The sequence below is a fragment of the Vombatus ursinus genome, unplaced genomic scaffold, assembly GCF_900497805.2.
Source record: "Vombatus ursinus unplaced genomic scaffold, bare-nosed wombat genome assembly UNPS02009062.1, whole genome shotgun sequence".
NCBI classification, from domain to species: domain Eukaryota; kingdom Metazoa; phylum Chordata; class Mammalia; order Diprotodontia; family Vombatidae; genus Vombatus; species Vombatus ursinus.
Window position 1 is genome coordinate 18,762,527 of NW_020948840.1, and position 15,314 is coordinate 18,777,840.

The 15,314-nt window shown below is 37.7% G+C and overlaps 1 protein-coding gene and 1 pseudogene across 2 annotated transcripts in view; one reads left to right on the forward strand and one right to left on the reverse strand.

The window, feature by feature from the left end:
* BABAM2 (BRISC and BRCA1 A complex member 2) overlaps positions 1 to 15,314 on the reverse strand; it is a 583,899-nt gene that overhangs the window by 407,121 nt on the left and 161,464 nt on the right. For both annotated transcript variants that reach the window (XM_027850454.1, XM_027850455.1), the window contains exon 5: positions 3,865 to 4,059. In XM_027850454.1, the coding sequence (XP_027706255.1) occupies positions 3,865 to 4,059 (195 nt within the window). The remainder of the gene's footprint in view (positions 1 to 3,864; positions 4,060 to 15,314) is intronic.
* Positions 13,653 to 14,482, forward strand: LOC114034697 (annotated as a pseudogene).

The window sequence follows — 15,314 nt, forward strand, 5'->3', positions numbered from 1 at the left end:
GTAATTTCAGGGGCAGTTAGATGGCACAGTGGACAGAGTACTGGCCCTGAGTCAGGAGGACCTGAGTTCAAATCTAGCCTCAGACACTTAACAGTCACTAGCTGTGTGACCCTGGGCAAGTCACTTAACCCCAAATGCCTGCAAAAAAAGACAAAAAGTCATTTCAAGGAAATTACGCAGGAAGTCAGTTGGCAAATGGGCTTATGTTAAATACCTACTGTGTTCATAGTGCTCTACATTAAAGAAAGTAGAAAATAAGCATATATTTCATTTGCATAGTGCTTTTCCTCTTTCTTGTTTCAGAATATTTGATCTTCATGGTAGATAAATTATTATAATCTTCTTTTCATAGATAAAAAACTGATTACAACATTTGCCAAAGTGACTTGCCTCCAACACAGTAAGAATATGATCTCAGGTCTCCAGATTTCTAGCTCATGTTCTTTTGATTACTGGCCCCACTGCCTAAGGAATTGAAAATCTAGTCAATTTTTCTTTAAAAAAAAAAAAACTTTCCAGTCACAAAGGCCTGGATTATGCTTATCTAGGTAACTCCTGGTAATAACTACTATCTGTGGAACTTATCTAGTCTTAAGACTATAGCAGTAGAATAAATAAAAGTCTAGACTACAGAAAATATTGTCATAAGAATTTTTTTCTTAAAAAAGCATATTAGGGGCAGCTAAGTGGTACAGTGGATAGCGCTCCAGCCTTGGCATCAGAACCTAAGTTCAAATCCAGCCTCAGACACTCGTCACTTACTAGCTGTGTGACCCTGGGCAAGTCACTTAACCCTGAGTGCCTCACCAAAAAAGAGAAAAAAGCATATTAGCTGATCAAATGAGATTATGTATGAAAAGTGCCTTGTAAATTTTAAAGCATTACTTATATGTTTGCACTACTATTATTATGTTTTGGGTTACAAAGTGTTTTATCTCATTTATTCTCATCTCATTTGAAAAGAAGGTTTAAGAAATTTGCCCAAAGTTATTAACACAGGAACTAACCAAAGGAGAAAATGTAGTAAAGCATTTGTTAAAATCTAAATCCTAAATTTTGTCATTTGACATTTGTCAAGCAGTGATAATGGCAGCAGCAGATGTAGTAATAGTAAACTGCAGGGACAAAACTAAAACCCACTATTTTCTAACAAAAATTTGGCATTGTACTATATCACATTTCTAAATAGTCAGTTCTTGATTTGAAAAGAAATTAGTTTTAAAATTTTTACTGTATTTTGTGGCAAAATGAGTTCGAAAGTAAAGAGAAAAAAAGGGGGGGGGGTTTCACATAACAAATAGAACTCCTCAGGTTCACCTTTGGAAGGACATAGACAAGAGTTTCATAGGATAGGCAGGTATAAATGGACCGTGATCTGCATTGTTGGAGAGAACTCTTAAACTAATGACATTACAGATCCACTTGAGTATTTAAGAACTGAATAGTTGAAGCAGAATAATAACAAATGCTGATATCATTTCCCCCCAAAACACCTTCACAGGCTTCCCAATATTTCCTGAATATAATTCAAATTCCTAATGGTATTCAAGACTCAGTCAATAAACATTTATCAAGCTCTTGTGTGCGAGGGACTACGCTAAACATTGGGCACACAAAGAGAAACCAAATATAGTTCCTGTCCTCAGGAAACTCAAAATCTAATGAGGGAGAACAACATAAAAAAAGTTGAAAATGAAGGGGGAGGGAGAGAGGAAGGGAAGGAAGGGTACTGGCACAGGAGTATGATGAAATCCTACAGCTAAGGAGGAATGATGCATTCTTTGCCTTGAGCGCTTTCCCTTACATAGAGGATTTGGGAGCAGCTCTCAATGTCTACCCACAGCTCGCTACAGTTAGGGGGAGAGAGAAGTACAGGGAGGCTGGGAGTGGTACAAAAGAGACATTGAGTTTCAGAGCTGATTTGATCTTGCAGGAAGCTGAATTTCTGGAGACAATGTACTCTCATCTTTTCAGTTTTATCTCTCACTAGTCCCCTTCACAATTCTTTATTCCAATAAAACTGAACTACTTTCTCTTTACCAAACAAATTCTGTCCTTTCCCATTTCAGTACTTTTGGTTATTCCATCCCTTATACTTGGAGCCCACCCTACTCCTACCTAATTGTTTCTAACTCCATGACTATCAAAATTTTATCTTTCAAGGAACAGCTCAAGAATAGCTTTCTCAATTAAGTCTTCCTTGATTAACCTTATTATAAGTAATTTCTCCTCCCCAAAGTGTTATTGAATGATCTTACATATTTAACAGATTCTAATATGTATATTATAAAGACCGGGGTCCTTCTATTACCTTTTCTAAAACACTAAATTCTCAGAACAGGCAGGTAGGTGACAAAGTGGATAAAACACTGGGCATGGAGTCAGAAAGACCTGAATTCAAATTTAACCTCATACACTTAACTAGCTGTGTGACCCTGAGAAAGTCACTCAACTTCTATTTGCCTCATTTTCCTCAACTGTAAAATAAGGAAATAATAGTACATACCTCACAGGGCAGAGTATCAAAGGAGAAAATATTTATAAAATGCTTAGCATAGTACCTGGCACACAGCAGGTACTACATAAATGCTTATTCCTATGCAAGGCAGAGACTGTCTTAGTCATTTCTGTATCATGTTCCCCATGAGCTCCTCATCCCCAGAATAATGAATTAAACAACATAGATGAATAAATAACTGTTGAACTGAGGCAAATGTAATTAGTTTTTGACCTTGTATTGCACAACTATTTATCTATATATATCACTATTAGGTTAATGTCCATAGCAAAGAAAAATTATCAGTCATTAATTAGATTGTTTATATTTCAAACAAATGTGTTTACCTAACACATCAACTAAAAGAATTTAATGCCCTCTGATTTTGCTTTTCAAATATGTTTAGTTTTCCTAAGTCTTATATTTAACTGGAATGAATCAAAACATAAAGCATGAAAAATCAACACTGAGGTTTCAGAATAATAAAAAGAGAATAATTTCTATATTTGCATACTGTTCTCTAAGCCAGAAAGTGTTGTTTCTTAAAGACTCAGTGACTATAAAGTACAAGTCTTTTAGGTTTTGCTCCTATTATAGCACACAACCTATAATGGCATGTATGAGTTCACTATTTGTGTGCAAAGGGCTCTTCAATCCTGGTAGCATTATCATTAGGAATACAACGATGTTAAAAATTGCTCTTATACATGCAGTCATTTAATAAATTTAAATCATCTTGAACAAACATGTCATATAAACTTGCAGTGCTTTCAATGACACCAAGATATCTGCTAGCACAACACAACTTGTAAATAGAAATAACCTCCTCTCTGATTTTGTACTATTATGGATCTTGAAACACCAGCATCTTTAAAGCAGGGCTTCTGGACCTTGGTGGGTATGTGTGTGTCAGGAACCACTCTTGTAGTCTGGTGAAACCTATGGACCCCTTATCAGAATAGTGTACTTAAAATGAATAAAATAAAATAAAGAACATTACAAAGCAAAATAATTTTTAAATACTTTAAAAAAAAAAAGTTCACAGAACCCAGGCTAAGAACCTCCACTCTAAAGAAACACAGTTCCGAATACATGTTTTCTCATTTGACTCTCACACCATCCCTGAGAAATAAATGCTATTATTATCCCCTTTTTACAGATGAGGAAAATGAAGCTAGGAAATGTTAACTTACTTGCCCAGGGTCACATTGTTATTAAGTGTCTTGAGGCTGAATTTGAACTCAAGTCTTTCTGATACCAGGTCCAGTACTATATCCAACATGATAACTAATATTTACTAAGAAAGGATTTCTGAGAATATTCTTTTTTAAGTTTTTGCTAATAGTTTATTTCTTCTGAAGACTCACCCAGTTATTTTTTTTCCCAGCATAAATTTCCATGTGTTCTCCATATTGTGGTTCTTCCAGTAACGTCTGGTACTCAAACATGAGACGAGAACTCTCACGGAGGCGGCTACACTGAAACTGGTGATACTGCTGCACAAGCTCCTTCACCACCAGCAGAAGGCAGTCAGGATTCGAGGGATCCCAGGACGCAAGGTTCTGCAGATGACATGAACAAAGAACCAGATCAAAAAAGTGCTCACATAAACTCACTATCATAGTCTTTCTTAAATACAGAGCCTAAACTGCCTCAGAAAGTCCCAGAGGTTACTGGGGCTATTAAGAAGCCATAAGCACACAACTGAAGTTAGAAGCTTCTTTTGACTTCTGCTCTCTCTGTTCTAGACATTTTCCCATTTTAATGAAAATTTTGTTGGATAGTAGATAAGATTGCTGGACTTATAGTTGAGAAGACTTGGATTCAAATACAATTTCTGAGACTTACTAGCTGCATAATCTTGAGTAAGTCATTTAACTTCTTAAGCAACTAAGATTATTATTAACCAGTAAGTCACAGTTTGCAATCTGTGCTGGTAAAGGAAATTCCATACTTTCCAGAGAATACTTTTGTGCTGACAAAACTACAGATCTTCTGTATTTGCATGTATCCCTGACAAAGATAAAATGCCACTATTAAGATGTTAAGAGTTGAGCAGCAGAACAGAGGGTGAGCTATGGGAAAATATGGAATAACAGGTTTTTGGGAGACCTTAAGTGCAACTCTACATGAATGTTTTTCTTTATCACAATCCAGCTTGAAAATTTTCTAGCTATATTTAAATTTTATGTACTTATTGATGTCAGAACAGCAATGTCCTCAGATCTATAGCAATGGAGACAGAACATCAGTCTCACCACAATAAGCTAGGACTGAGCTTGGCAGGGATAATAATAGGGAAGAAACAAGAATGTCAAAGAGTACTGAAGTGAGAATTCAGGAAACATGTGAGGAGAAGGTTCCTTTGAAATCTTATGAAACTGAGAAGAAAATCAATACAATCCATATCTCTGTCAACTGCTTTTCAATCTCAGGGTATAGGAAATTATGATTTAAACAAATTCTAAGATATACTTTACATTCACACATTAAGAAAACTTAACACGATCTATTAGAATGCAATAGTCACAGGCATAAGAATCTTTTATAAATCTCTCCACCAAATTCTAATGAGTTACAGTGTCTGGAAATGAAGCCTGAGGAAATGATCAATGGCATTTTATATTGTTAACCTAATTGTAGATGGAGAGGAATGAAATTTTTTAAAAGTCACCTCATTTGGAGAACACAAAAGATAGCAAAAGGAAAAACATGGCCTCTACTTCATGAAACTATTTTAAGAAGACTGTGTGTGTCAACAATGACTATATACAAACAGTAGGTTTTCATCATTTCTCCTGACATCAATTCATCACTCAAATGACATATCATTTTTGTTTAAAAATTCCTGTTGTTGTTTACTTTGTGTAAAACTTTAATGTTTTCACTTTTTATTAAGTAATATCACAAATCCTGAGGAGGGAGAGGAAATGACTTCATTTAAAGCAACATATTACTAACCAGACATCCATTTGTAAAAAGATTTCTAAATTTGATTGAACTAAGCTATCATGTCGTGTAGATTCTATCCCTCTAACATCTCTCTCCAGAATTCCTTCTCTCTATTCACACCATAACCGTCCTACTTCAGGCCCTTATTACCTCTTGCATAGATTAGTACAAGAGCCTTCTAATTGTTTCCAGGAATCCAGCCTCTCTCTTATCTAATCCATTCTCCATACACAAACCAAATTGCCATTCCTAAAGTAAAAGTGTGACCATGTCACTCTTAGTGGATTCCTATTGTCTCTACGAAAACATAAAGTCCTCTGTTTCAGATTTTAAACCCTTTACACTCTGACTGTAATCTCTCTCTCTCCAGGATGATTCTATATTACTCTCCATCATGCATTCTTTATGCCAGCCAAAGTGGCTCATGCACTGTGCTACATAATTGACATTCCATACTCTGCCTTTCTGCATTTGCATAAGCCATCTCCCTCATTCAGGGAATATTCTCATTTTTCACTTTGAAGACTTTTGGAACTCTCACTATGCCCACATTTTAAGGTTCTGTTTAACTGCCACCTCTAAAAAGGGCCTTTACTGATTCCCCCAGTTGTTAGTCTCTGCTACACTTTCAAATTACTTTGTATTTTGTGTGTGTGTGTGTGTGTATAAACACATATCTACATGTATATACTTATCTACACACACACACACACACACACACACACACACACAGTATAATGGATAGACTTGGTTCAATCAGGCCACGCCTTCGTTCAAATCATGCCTCTGACACATAACAGCCACAAATGATCCTGGATAAGTCACTTGCTCTTTTATTACCCCCAGCAAGTCTCTTAAGTGACTAAGCTGCAAGGTTGTGGCTGATTTGCATCATCAGAAAGAGTTTTCATCATGAGTTCATTAAACTAATGAAATCACAGGTCTGGTCCAGAGAGAGAGAGAAAGAGAAAATCTTGTATTTACTTCATGTTGTGTCCCTCCAGTAAAATGTAAACTTCTTTAGGGCATGGACTACATCAGTTTTGTCTTTTTATTCCTAGCACATTGCCTTACTTACAACATGACAACAGATAATGGATTTAAGAGTCAGAAATCTGGGTTTGAATTCTGGCTATGACACTTAATATCAGAGCAAGAAGTTAAAGTAATAAAATAAATGTATAAAATAGGAAACCAAATGCTGGAAATCTATCAGTCAATAAATATTCAGTAAGTACCTACTATGTGCCAGGCACTGTGCTAACTGATGGAGATACAAAGAAATGCAAAAGACTGTCCTAGCTCTCAAGGAGCTCACCATCTAACGAGAGAAACAACAAGCAAACAAATATCTACAAACAAGCTACATACAAGGTAAGTTGGAGATAATCAACAGAGCAAAGGTGCTAGAATTAAGGGAAGGCAAGGCTTGCTGTAAAAGGTAGGATTTTAGCTAAGACTTGAGGGAAGCCAGGGAAGCCAGGAGGTAGAGATGAGGAAGAAGAGATTTCCATACATGGGGAAGAGTCAGTGAAAATGTCCAGAGCTGGGAGATGGAATGTCTTATACAAGGAATAACAAGAAGGCCAGTGTCCCTGCATCACAAAGTTTATGGGGGATTATGGCAGTGGTGATGAAAAAGTATAACATGTAAGAAAACTGTAAAGATGGGGTGGGGAGGGTGGCAGGTTATGAATGGCTTTGAATATCAAACAGAGGATTTTATATGTGATCCTGAAGGTGATTCAATGAGTAGGGAAGTAGCATTGTTAGACCTGTGCTTTAGGAAGATCACTTTGACAGCAGAGTGAAGAATGGACTAGACGGGAGGGGTTGAGAAATGGTGTGGGACAGGCACTTGTGGCAGCCTTTTGCAACAGTCCAAGCCTGAGGTGATGAGGACCTATGCCAGGGTGGTAGCAGTGTCAGAGGAGAGAAGGGTGCATATATGAGAGATATTACAAAAATCAGTAAGATATGGTAACAGAAAAAAAAAAAGAATTGAAAAAAAAAGATTGAATATAAAGTGGGAGGGAGGAGTCAAGGATGATGTCTAGGTCACAAGTCTGGGTGACTGACAGGATGGCCATACGCTCAATAATAATAGGGAAGTTAGAAAGAAGACAGAGTTTTGAGGGAAAGATAACAAATTCATATTTATGTGTTGAATTTAAGATGCCTACAGAACAAGCAATTCAAGATGTCCAACAGACAGCTGGAGATGAGACTGGAGATCAGCAGAAAAATTAGCATTGGTTTGCATCAAGAGGATAACTGAATCCAAGGGAACTGATGAGATTACCAAATGAAATAGTACAAAGGTGAGAAAATTATTGTTTTCTTATTATGTTAATAACCAATTTTATATACAGAACCCAAAGATCCTCTTTTTGATTATTAACAATCAATTATTAGTAGGTCAGTTATTAGTAGTCTTTTTACTCCCCTGTGAAAAACAGGGCTGAAAATGAAACCTTCTCCTCAATCTTGGGCTGGACCCCACCCAACTGCAAGAACTTATTTCTTAAAGGGTAAAGAAAATCTAATCTAGGGGAATTCCAGCCCATTGTTCTACTCAAGTAAGACTAGGTGGAGATGGATTGCTATGTCTAGATAGCCTGAGATTGGAGTGGTCTGGTTTGAGATGAGTCTCTTAGTACAAGAGTGATGACATGATCAGTCACATCCCCCAGCACCTCATTAGAATAAGCCCACCTCTCATTATAATATTCATTCTATCATTAATTCTTAACCAAACAGCGTTGATCACCACCCTTAGGGACATCCTCTGTTACAAAGATATTTAAACACTCAAGTGACCACCATGTGGGGTCTTCAGTTTCTAAGAGAACTACTAACCTCAATTTATTATCTGCTAGCCTAATTAATAAACTAGTTATTAATTACCCAGAAACTATGTCTCTTGGACTTTTCATTCATCTCAAAGGGAAGTGAAGACGGACCAGAAGAGAGCCCTGCGGGACATCCTGATTCAAAAACCTTTGGGAGAGAAATACTAACAATGTTTTACGCACATAGCAAGGTCAGAACAAGGTCAGAAGACTCAAGAGTATTACAAGGAGGCAAGAAAGGTCATTCTGACACCGTTGTCCTAGTCACTCACACTTAAACGCTTATGTGGTCTTTGATTCAGACCTGTCCTTCATCCCCAATATCTAGTTACCATATCCTGTTGATCTCCAGTAGAAATTTCTCTTGAATCTGTCCCTTCTCCCTAATTCCCTCCAGCACTCTTTCCTAGGCCTCCTCATCACTAGAGAGCTATATGACTATGACAACTCCTTTGGTGACCTCCTGAACTCCAAACTCTGCCCCCATTACCCTAATATATCATGAATAAGAAAAATGTGTAGCTGATCAAAACAAATTTCCTTATTGTCCACGTACAAAAAATTTGTCTTGAATTCTAACACATCATTAGTCCTCTCAAATCATGGTGTGTCATTATACTGAAAAGAGTTCTTAATTCTCTCAAAGTTTTTTGCCTTACTATTTTGTTGTCATTCTAGAAATTATTTTCCTGGTTCTGTTCATTTCACTATGCATGAGTTCATACAAGTCTTTCCAGGTTTTTCTGCAACCCTCTTCATCATCATTTTTTACAGCACAATAGTACTCGACCACATTTGTATATCATAACTTGTTCATCCATTCTCTGATTTATGCACACACCCTCAGATTCCCATTCTTTGCAACCTCAAAAAGAGCTATATTTTTGTACATCTTTAGGCATTTGTTTTGCTTAAGACTAATCTCTCTTAATCTAGCATCCTTCTAATTCCCTATTTCCCTATTGAATTAAATGTACATCTGAACCCAACTCTGTGTGTGCGTGTTCTCCTTCCTTTAACAATTTAGATGAGAGTGAGGTTGAATAGAATAGTCAGTTGGTCCCCCCATTCCTCCTTCATGTTCTTATGGATATTTACTTATATATTCTAATTATGTGAAATAATTTTACCTAATCTAGGGCAGGGATGAAAGCTGTAAAAGCAAACTCCTCAACATGAAAGGAGACTGAGGCAGCTTTAGAATCTGGCTCTGAGGTATATTCACTAAAGAGGGGAGAGGTCAGAAAGGAAAGGGCAATGGAATTTATTTTCAAAAGGTTAACCCCAAAGAATTCAAGAAGAAGAAAACGCTATCAAAAACCTGGATGATAAGTGAATAAATCAACGGAACAAATAATAAAATTAGAAGGCTAAATATGAAAACAACAAAAAGATAACCTGGATGATTGACTGAAAAGGTCTATTATGCCAGGCTGGGAGAGTAGTGCAGTTCAGCTGGGCCATGCAGGCAAAGACCAGGCCTCATTGAACCTGGAGCAGTCCTCAGGGGACTGAATCAAGGGAAGCCAAGGTGATTTCCAGACTTCTCAACTCACAAACACCAAAGACATCACAGAAGGTCGGATGGAAAGATCTGTCAGACCACTGTGAGAGGGGAGCTCAATCTGGTGGCCCCAGTCCTGATACAGCCCAAAGGCGGTGGCTTCTTCTGAAGCTCTCAACCCACAGACTGAGGGGGAATCCAGTGGCTGAACAGAGGTGGATTGCAGGGATCTCTCTGCTGGTGCTGTGGCAGGATTCTCTTGCTTTGCCCATGCTTGGATCTGGGTCACAGCTCTGGGTGGCAGTCCTGAGGCAAGGAGGAATGCTGGCATGGTGGAGCTTGTGGTTGCAGTAGGGAGGGGATCCTCCTCACAGTTCCAAGGCAGAAAAGAGTGCTTGTGGTCACTCACAGACAAGAGCCCAGGCCAGGAAAGGAGTAAGCATCCCCCTCCACCACCCAGCCCTGAATCATACTACCTTGGAAGAGCTGAAAATTTACAGGTCCCTAAAAGTATCTCTGAAAACAGCTACACAAAACCTCTGAAGTTTGGGACAGTACATTCTCCATACTGGAAGCAGACCCCTACTTTAACAAAGAGTTTAAAAGTCAAGTAATTGGCTGGGAAAATAAGCAAACATCAAAAAAAAAAAAACAACCTCATTACAGAATCTTTCTTTGGTGACAAAGAAGATCAAAACATACAATCAGAAGAAGACAACAAAGTCAAACCTCCTACATCCAAAGCCTCCAAGAAAAATATGAATCATTCCCAGGCCATGGAAGAGCTCAAAAAGGATTTTGAGAGGCAAGTAAAAGAAGTAGAGGAAAAACTAAGACGATAAATGAGAATGATTCAAGAAAAACAAGTCAACAGCTTGCTAAAGGAGACCCCCAAAATACTGGAGAAAATAACAACTTAAAAAATAGACTAACCCAAATGGCAAAAGAGGTCAAAAAAGTCAATGAGGAGAAGAATGCCTTAAAAAGCAGAATTGGCCAAATGGAAAAGGAAGTCCAAAAGCTCACTGAAGAAAATACTTCCTTAAAAATTAGACTTGAACAAATGGAAGCTAATGACTTCATGAGAAATCAAGAAATTGTAAAACAAAACCAAAAGAATGAAAATATAGAAAACAATGTGAAATATCTCATTGGAAAAACAACATACCTGGAAAATAGATCCAGGAGAGAAAATTTTAAAATTACTGGACTATCTGAAAGCCATGATCAAAAAAAGAGCCTAGATATCATTTTTTAAGAAATTATCAAGAAAAACTGCCCTGATAAGAACCAGAGGGCAAAATGGAAATTGAAAGAATCCACTGATCACCTCCTGAAAGAGATCCCCAAAGGAAAACTCCTAGGAATATTGTAGCCAAATCCCAGAGTTCCCAGGTCAAGGAGAAAATATTACAAGCAGCCAGAAAGAAATAATTCAAGTATTGTGGAAGCACAATCAGGATAACACAAGATTTAGTAACTTCTACATTAAGGGACCAGAGGCACGGAATATAATATTCCAAAGGGCAAAGGAGACAGGATTACAACCAAGAATCACCTACCCAGCAATTCTTCAGGGGAAAAAAAATGGTCATTCAGTGAAATAGGAGACTTTCAAGCATTCTTGATGAAAAGACCAGAGCTGAATAGAAAATTTCACTTTCAAATACAAGACTCAAGTGAAACATGAAGTGAAACAGGAAAAAGAAATCATAATAGACTTATTAAGATTGAACTGTTCATGTTCCTGCATGGAAAGATGATATTTGCAACTCATGAGACCTTTGTGAGTACTAGGGTAGTTGGAAGGAAAAAATTATATGTATATATATATACAGAGATAGCTAGAGGGCACAGGGTGAGCTGAAGATGAAAGGGTGATAGCTAGAGAATAAAATTACAGGGTGAGAGAGGATTATACCAGGAGAAGGAGAAAGGGAGAGGTAGGATGGGGTAAATTATCTCACATAAAACAGACAAGAAAAAGTTTTTACAGTGGAGGGGAAGTGGGGGAAGGTGAGAGGGAATGAGTGAATCTTATTCTCATTGGATTTGGCTTAAGGAGGGAATAACATACACACTTAATTGGATATGGAAATCTATCTTGCCCTACAGGAAAATGGAGGGAAGGGGATAAGAGAGTGGGGTGATGACAGAAGGAATGGCAGACTGGGGGAGAGGGTAATCAGAAGCAGACACTTCTGAGGAGGGACAGGGTCAAAAGAGAGAATAGAATAAATAGGGGGTGGGACAGGATGAAGGGAAATATAGTTAGCTTTCCTCAACATGAGCACTACAGATGTGTTTTGCATGACTACACATGTATAACCTGTATTGAATTGCTTGCCTTCTCAATGAGGGTGGATGGGGAGGGAGGAAGGGAGAAAATTTGGAAACAAATGTTTTAAAAACAAATGTTAAAAATTGTTTTCACATGCAACTGGGAAATAAGATATCCAGGGAGTGGGGTATAGAAATCTATCCTGTCTTACAGGAAAATAGAAGGAGAAAGGGACAAAAGAAAGAGGGGAGTGGCGATAGAAAGGAAGGCAGATTACGGGAATGGGTATTCAGAGCATTTCTTGGGGTCGGGGGAGGGGGAGAAAATTTGGAACCCAAAATCTTGTGGAAGTGAATGCTGAACATTAAAAATAAATAAATTAATTAAAGCTGGTCTAAAAAAAAAAAGGAAGAGATGTAAACTGAGAGAAGGAAAAGGGGGTACCTCAACACACTTGTAGAAGAGAGCCACAAAAAAAGAATATTTCCATGGGAAAAGAAGATTCTATCTGTAATGGAAGATGGGGATCTTAAAATAGGTCTAATCTTGGGGGAGCTGGTACACAGGAAACCATTTTCTCTGAAAAGGTTGTATATCCATAAACAACACTGTTTCTCAGGAGAAGGGAAACTGGAGCTCATGGGGGTTATTGGAAGGAACATCAACATATATAATGAAGTCCCCCAGTGGGAGGGTAAAGGTTGAGTTAATAAAAAATTCTGAGCAGGTACCAAACTCTTAAAGGAGAAAAGCGTCCTGAGGCTGGTTGATCACACTGATGAAAATTTTGACAGCACCAGGTGATACAGACTGAAAAACTCAACTTCAAAGATGAGAAGTTGCTAAATGGTAGAGAACAAGGGGAATTATCAACTCCTTCAGGATGGCTCACTGGTATTAGAGAATATGAGAGAAGGCATATCCAGCACTGTTAACAGCTGAGAGGAGTTTTTGAGAGGAATAATGGAAAGGGAAGGCAGAAGGAAACAATAACTGTGTATCGCTGGGTTGAAAAGGAAAGAAGTTATGAATTTGTTGGTCAAAGGACTAAGGTTTGTGTTGATTAGAAAGAAGTGAACTGGATAGGGATAAGAATACAGGAAAAGGTAATGAAAAAGGCATTAGCAATTCTGAATCACTGGCGTTAGGAGAATATTAAGTGCAAATTTGGTAGCCAAAGGTCCCAAATACTTAGAACTTCTATGTTCTAGGGTCCTGTGTCAATGGAAGATAGCACAATGTCCCAATCTGGAAGAATGAAACCTGTACTAATTCTTTTATAGACCTATAGTGGATAAATTACTTTTAAACTATGAACTGCTATGAAAATTGTGCTGTTATTAGATTTCCTTCTAACAGGACCCAGCATGTCTATGCCTGACAGTATCTAATCCCAACTCCCCTTTTTCGTTATTTTGTTTTTAGCTCCAAATTTGCTGTTTCTATCATTACCTCAGCTTATAGCTTCTTAGCAGAGCTGAGTTGAGAGTGAAAAGGTTTTTTTTAGTTGTTTTGTTTTTACACTTTAAAACATCTCTTCCCCCCCCCAAGGGGAGCCCAGGGAAGATGGAGACAGATTCGGGAGTGCAAACCACAAATCAGATGTAAACAGATTCTTTATCTCCATCCCCTAATCCTGTGTCACCTATGCCTCTGAATAACCCAACAAGTGCTCCAAGATTTAGAACAGTGATTCCTAACCTTATCTTTGTGGGAGGAATAGACTTTAAGACTAATGAAAATGACTTAAGGAAATTTTTTGCCAAGTATGGGTCTGTGAAAGAAGTGAAGATTGTAAATGACAGAACTGGAGTGTGAAAAGAGTATGGTTTCATCACTTATGAAACACAAGAAGATGTGCAAAAAATTTTGCAAGAGGCAGAGAAACTTAATTATAAGGATAAGAAACTGAATATCAGTCCAGTAATAAGAAAACAAGTAGGAATCCTTCGTTTCAGCATAATGCCAGCAGCTGGAACAATGTATCTGACTACTTCAACAGACTATTCTCACACCTACCATAATGGTGTCGCATATTTTCATACTCCTGAGGTAGCTTCTCTCCCACCACCTTGACCTTCTCTGTTTATCAGCAACCTGCATATCATTATCAGGCACTTGCGCAGTGTCTTCCAAGACAATGGCAGTGGGATGTCCCCCAGTCTCCAGTTTCTTCAGCCCCATTCTTATACCCATAGCCATCTGAGGTTATTATCAACCAGGAGAAATTGCACAAGATGGTGGGTGTGTTCCCCCCCCCAATGGAAGCTTCAGTTCCAGAGCCTTATTCTGATCATGGAGTTCAAACAACATACCGGGTTTATGCACAAAGTGCAATTACCATGCCTGAATCAGTAATGCGGCCTGAACCAATTAAAGTAAGCTGTCCATTTTAGATTATTTTTCTCCTTATATCAGACATTAAATCTTTCAATATTTTATTCTGAAAATAAAGATCTTCTCCAGGTTAAAAAAAAAAGGGAAAAGTTAAAGGTGTTCATCAATAGATAAACTTTCCCATGACCAAGCTATTTGTATCCATACATAGAATGGATCTAGTAGAATTGAAAGTTACTAGAAACCCCATAAAGTAGATACTATGGGTATTATTATATTCATTTTTATAGATGAGGAAAACAGCCTCAAAGAAATTAAGCAACTTGCTTATCCATTCTGACATCAATCAACAAGTATTTATTAAGTTCCTAGGCACTAGAGATACTAATACAATTATACACACAGTCACAGAGATACTAAGTTATCAAAGATAACATTCAACTCTAGGTTTTCCAGGCTTTAACTACACATAATGCTTAGGGGCTAGTATACCCAGCAATATTAGAATATGGCCCAGAACAATGAACACAGTAATTTCAGTTAGTTTGAGGCTGGGGTTTAGCTGTTAGTATTAGCCCCTTTCCTTCCTAGGGTCCTTTTCTTTTCAGCTCTTGGCTTGGCTCCTCTTAGACCTTAGCTCCAAGGACTACCAGCTTCTCCATATCTTAACTCTCTGATTCAACCTTATTTTGCCCAAATTCTGATCTTCCTACTGATTTGCTAGTTCTAAAGAAGTAATCTAATCATAATTGCTTCTAATTCTCTCTACTGGTCAACCAAATAGAACTGTATGGGACCTGGGAAAGATACCAAAATTATTTCCTGTCTCTAAACACTTCAAAATGTTAATAAATTCCTCATATGCCAATATACCTGAGTAAAAATCAATAT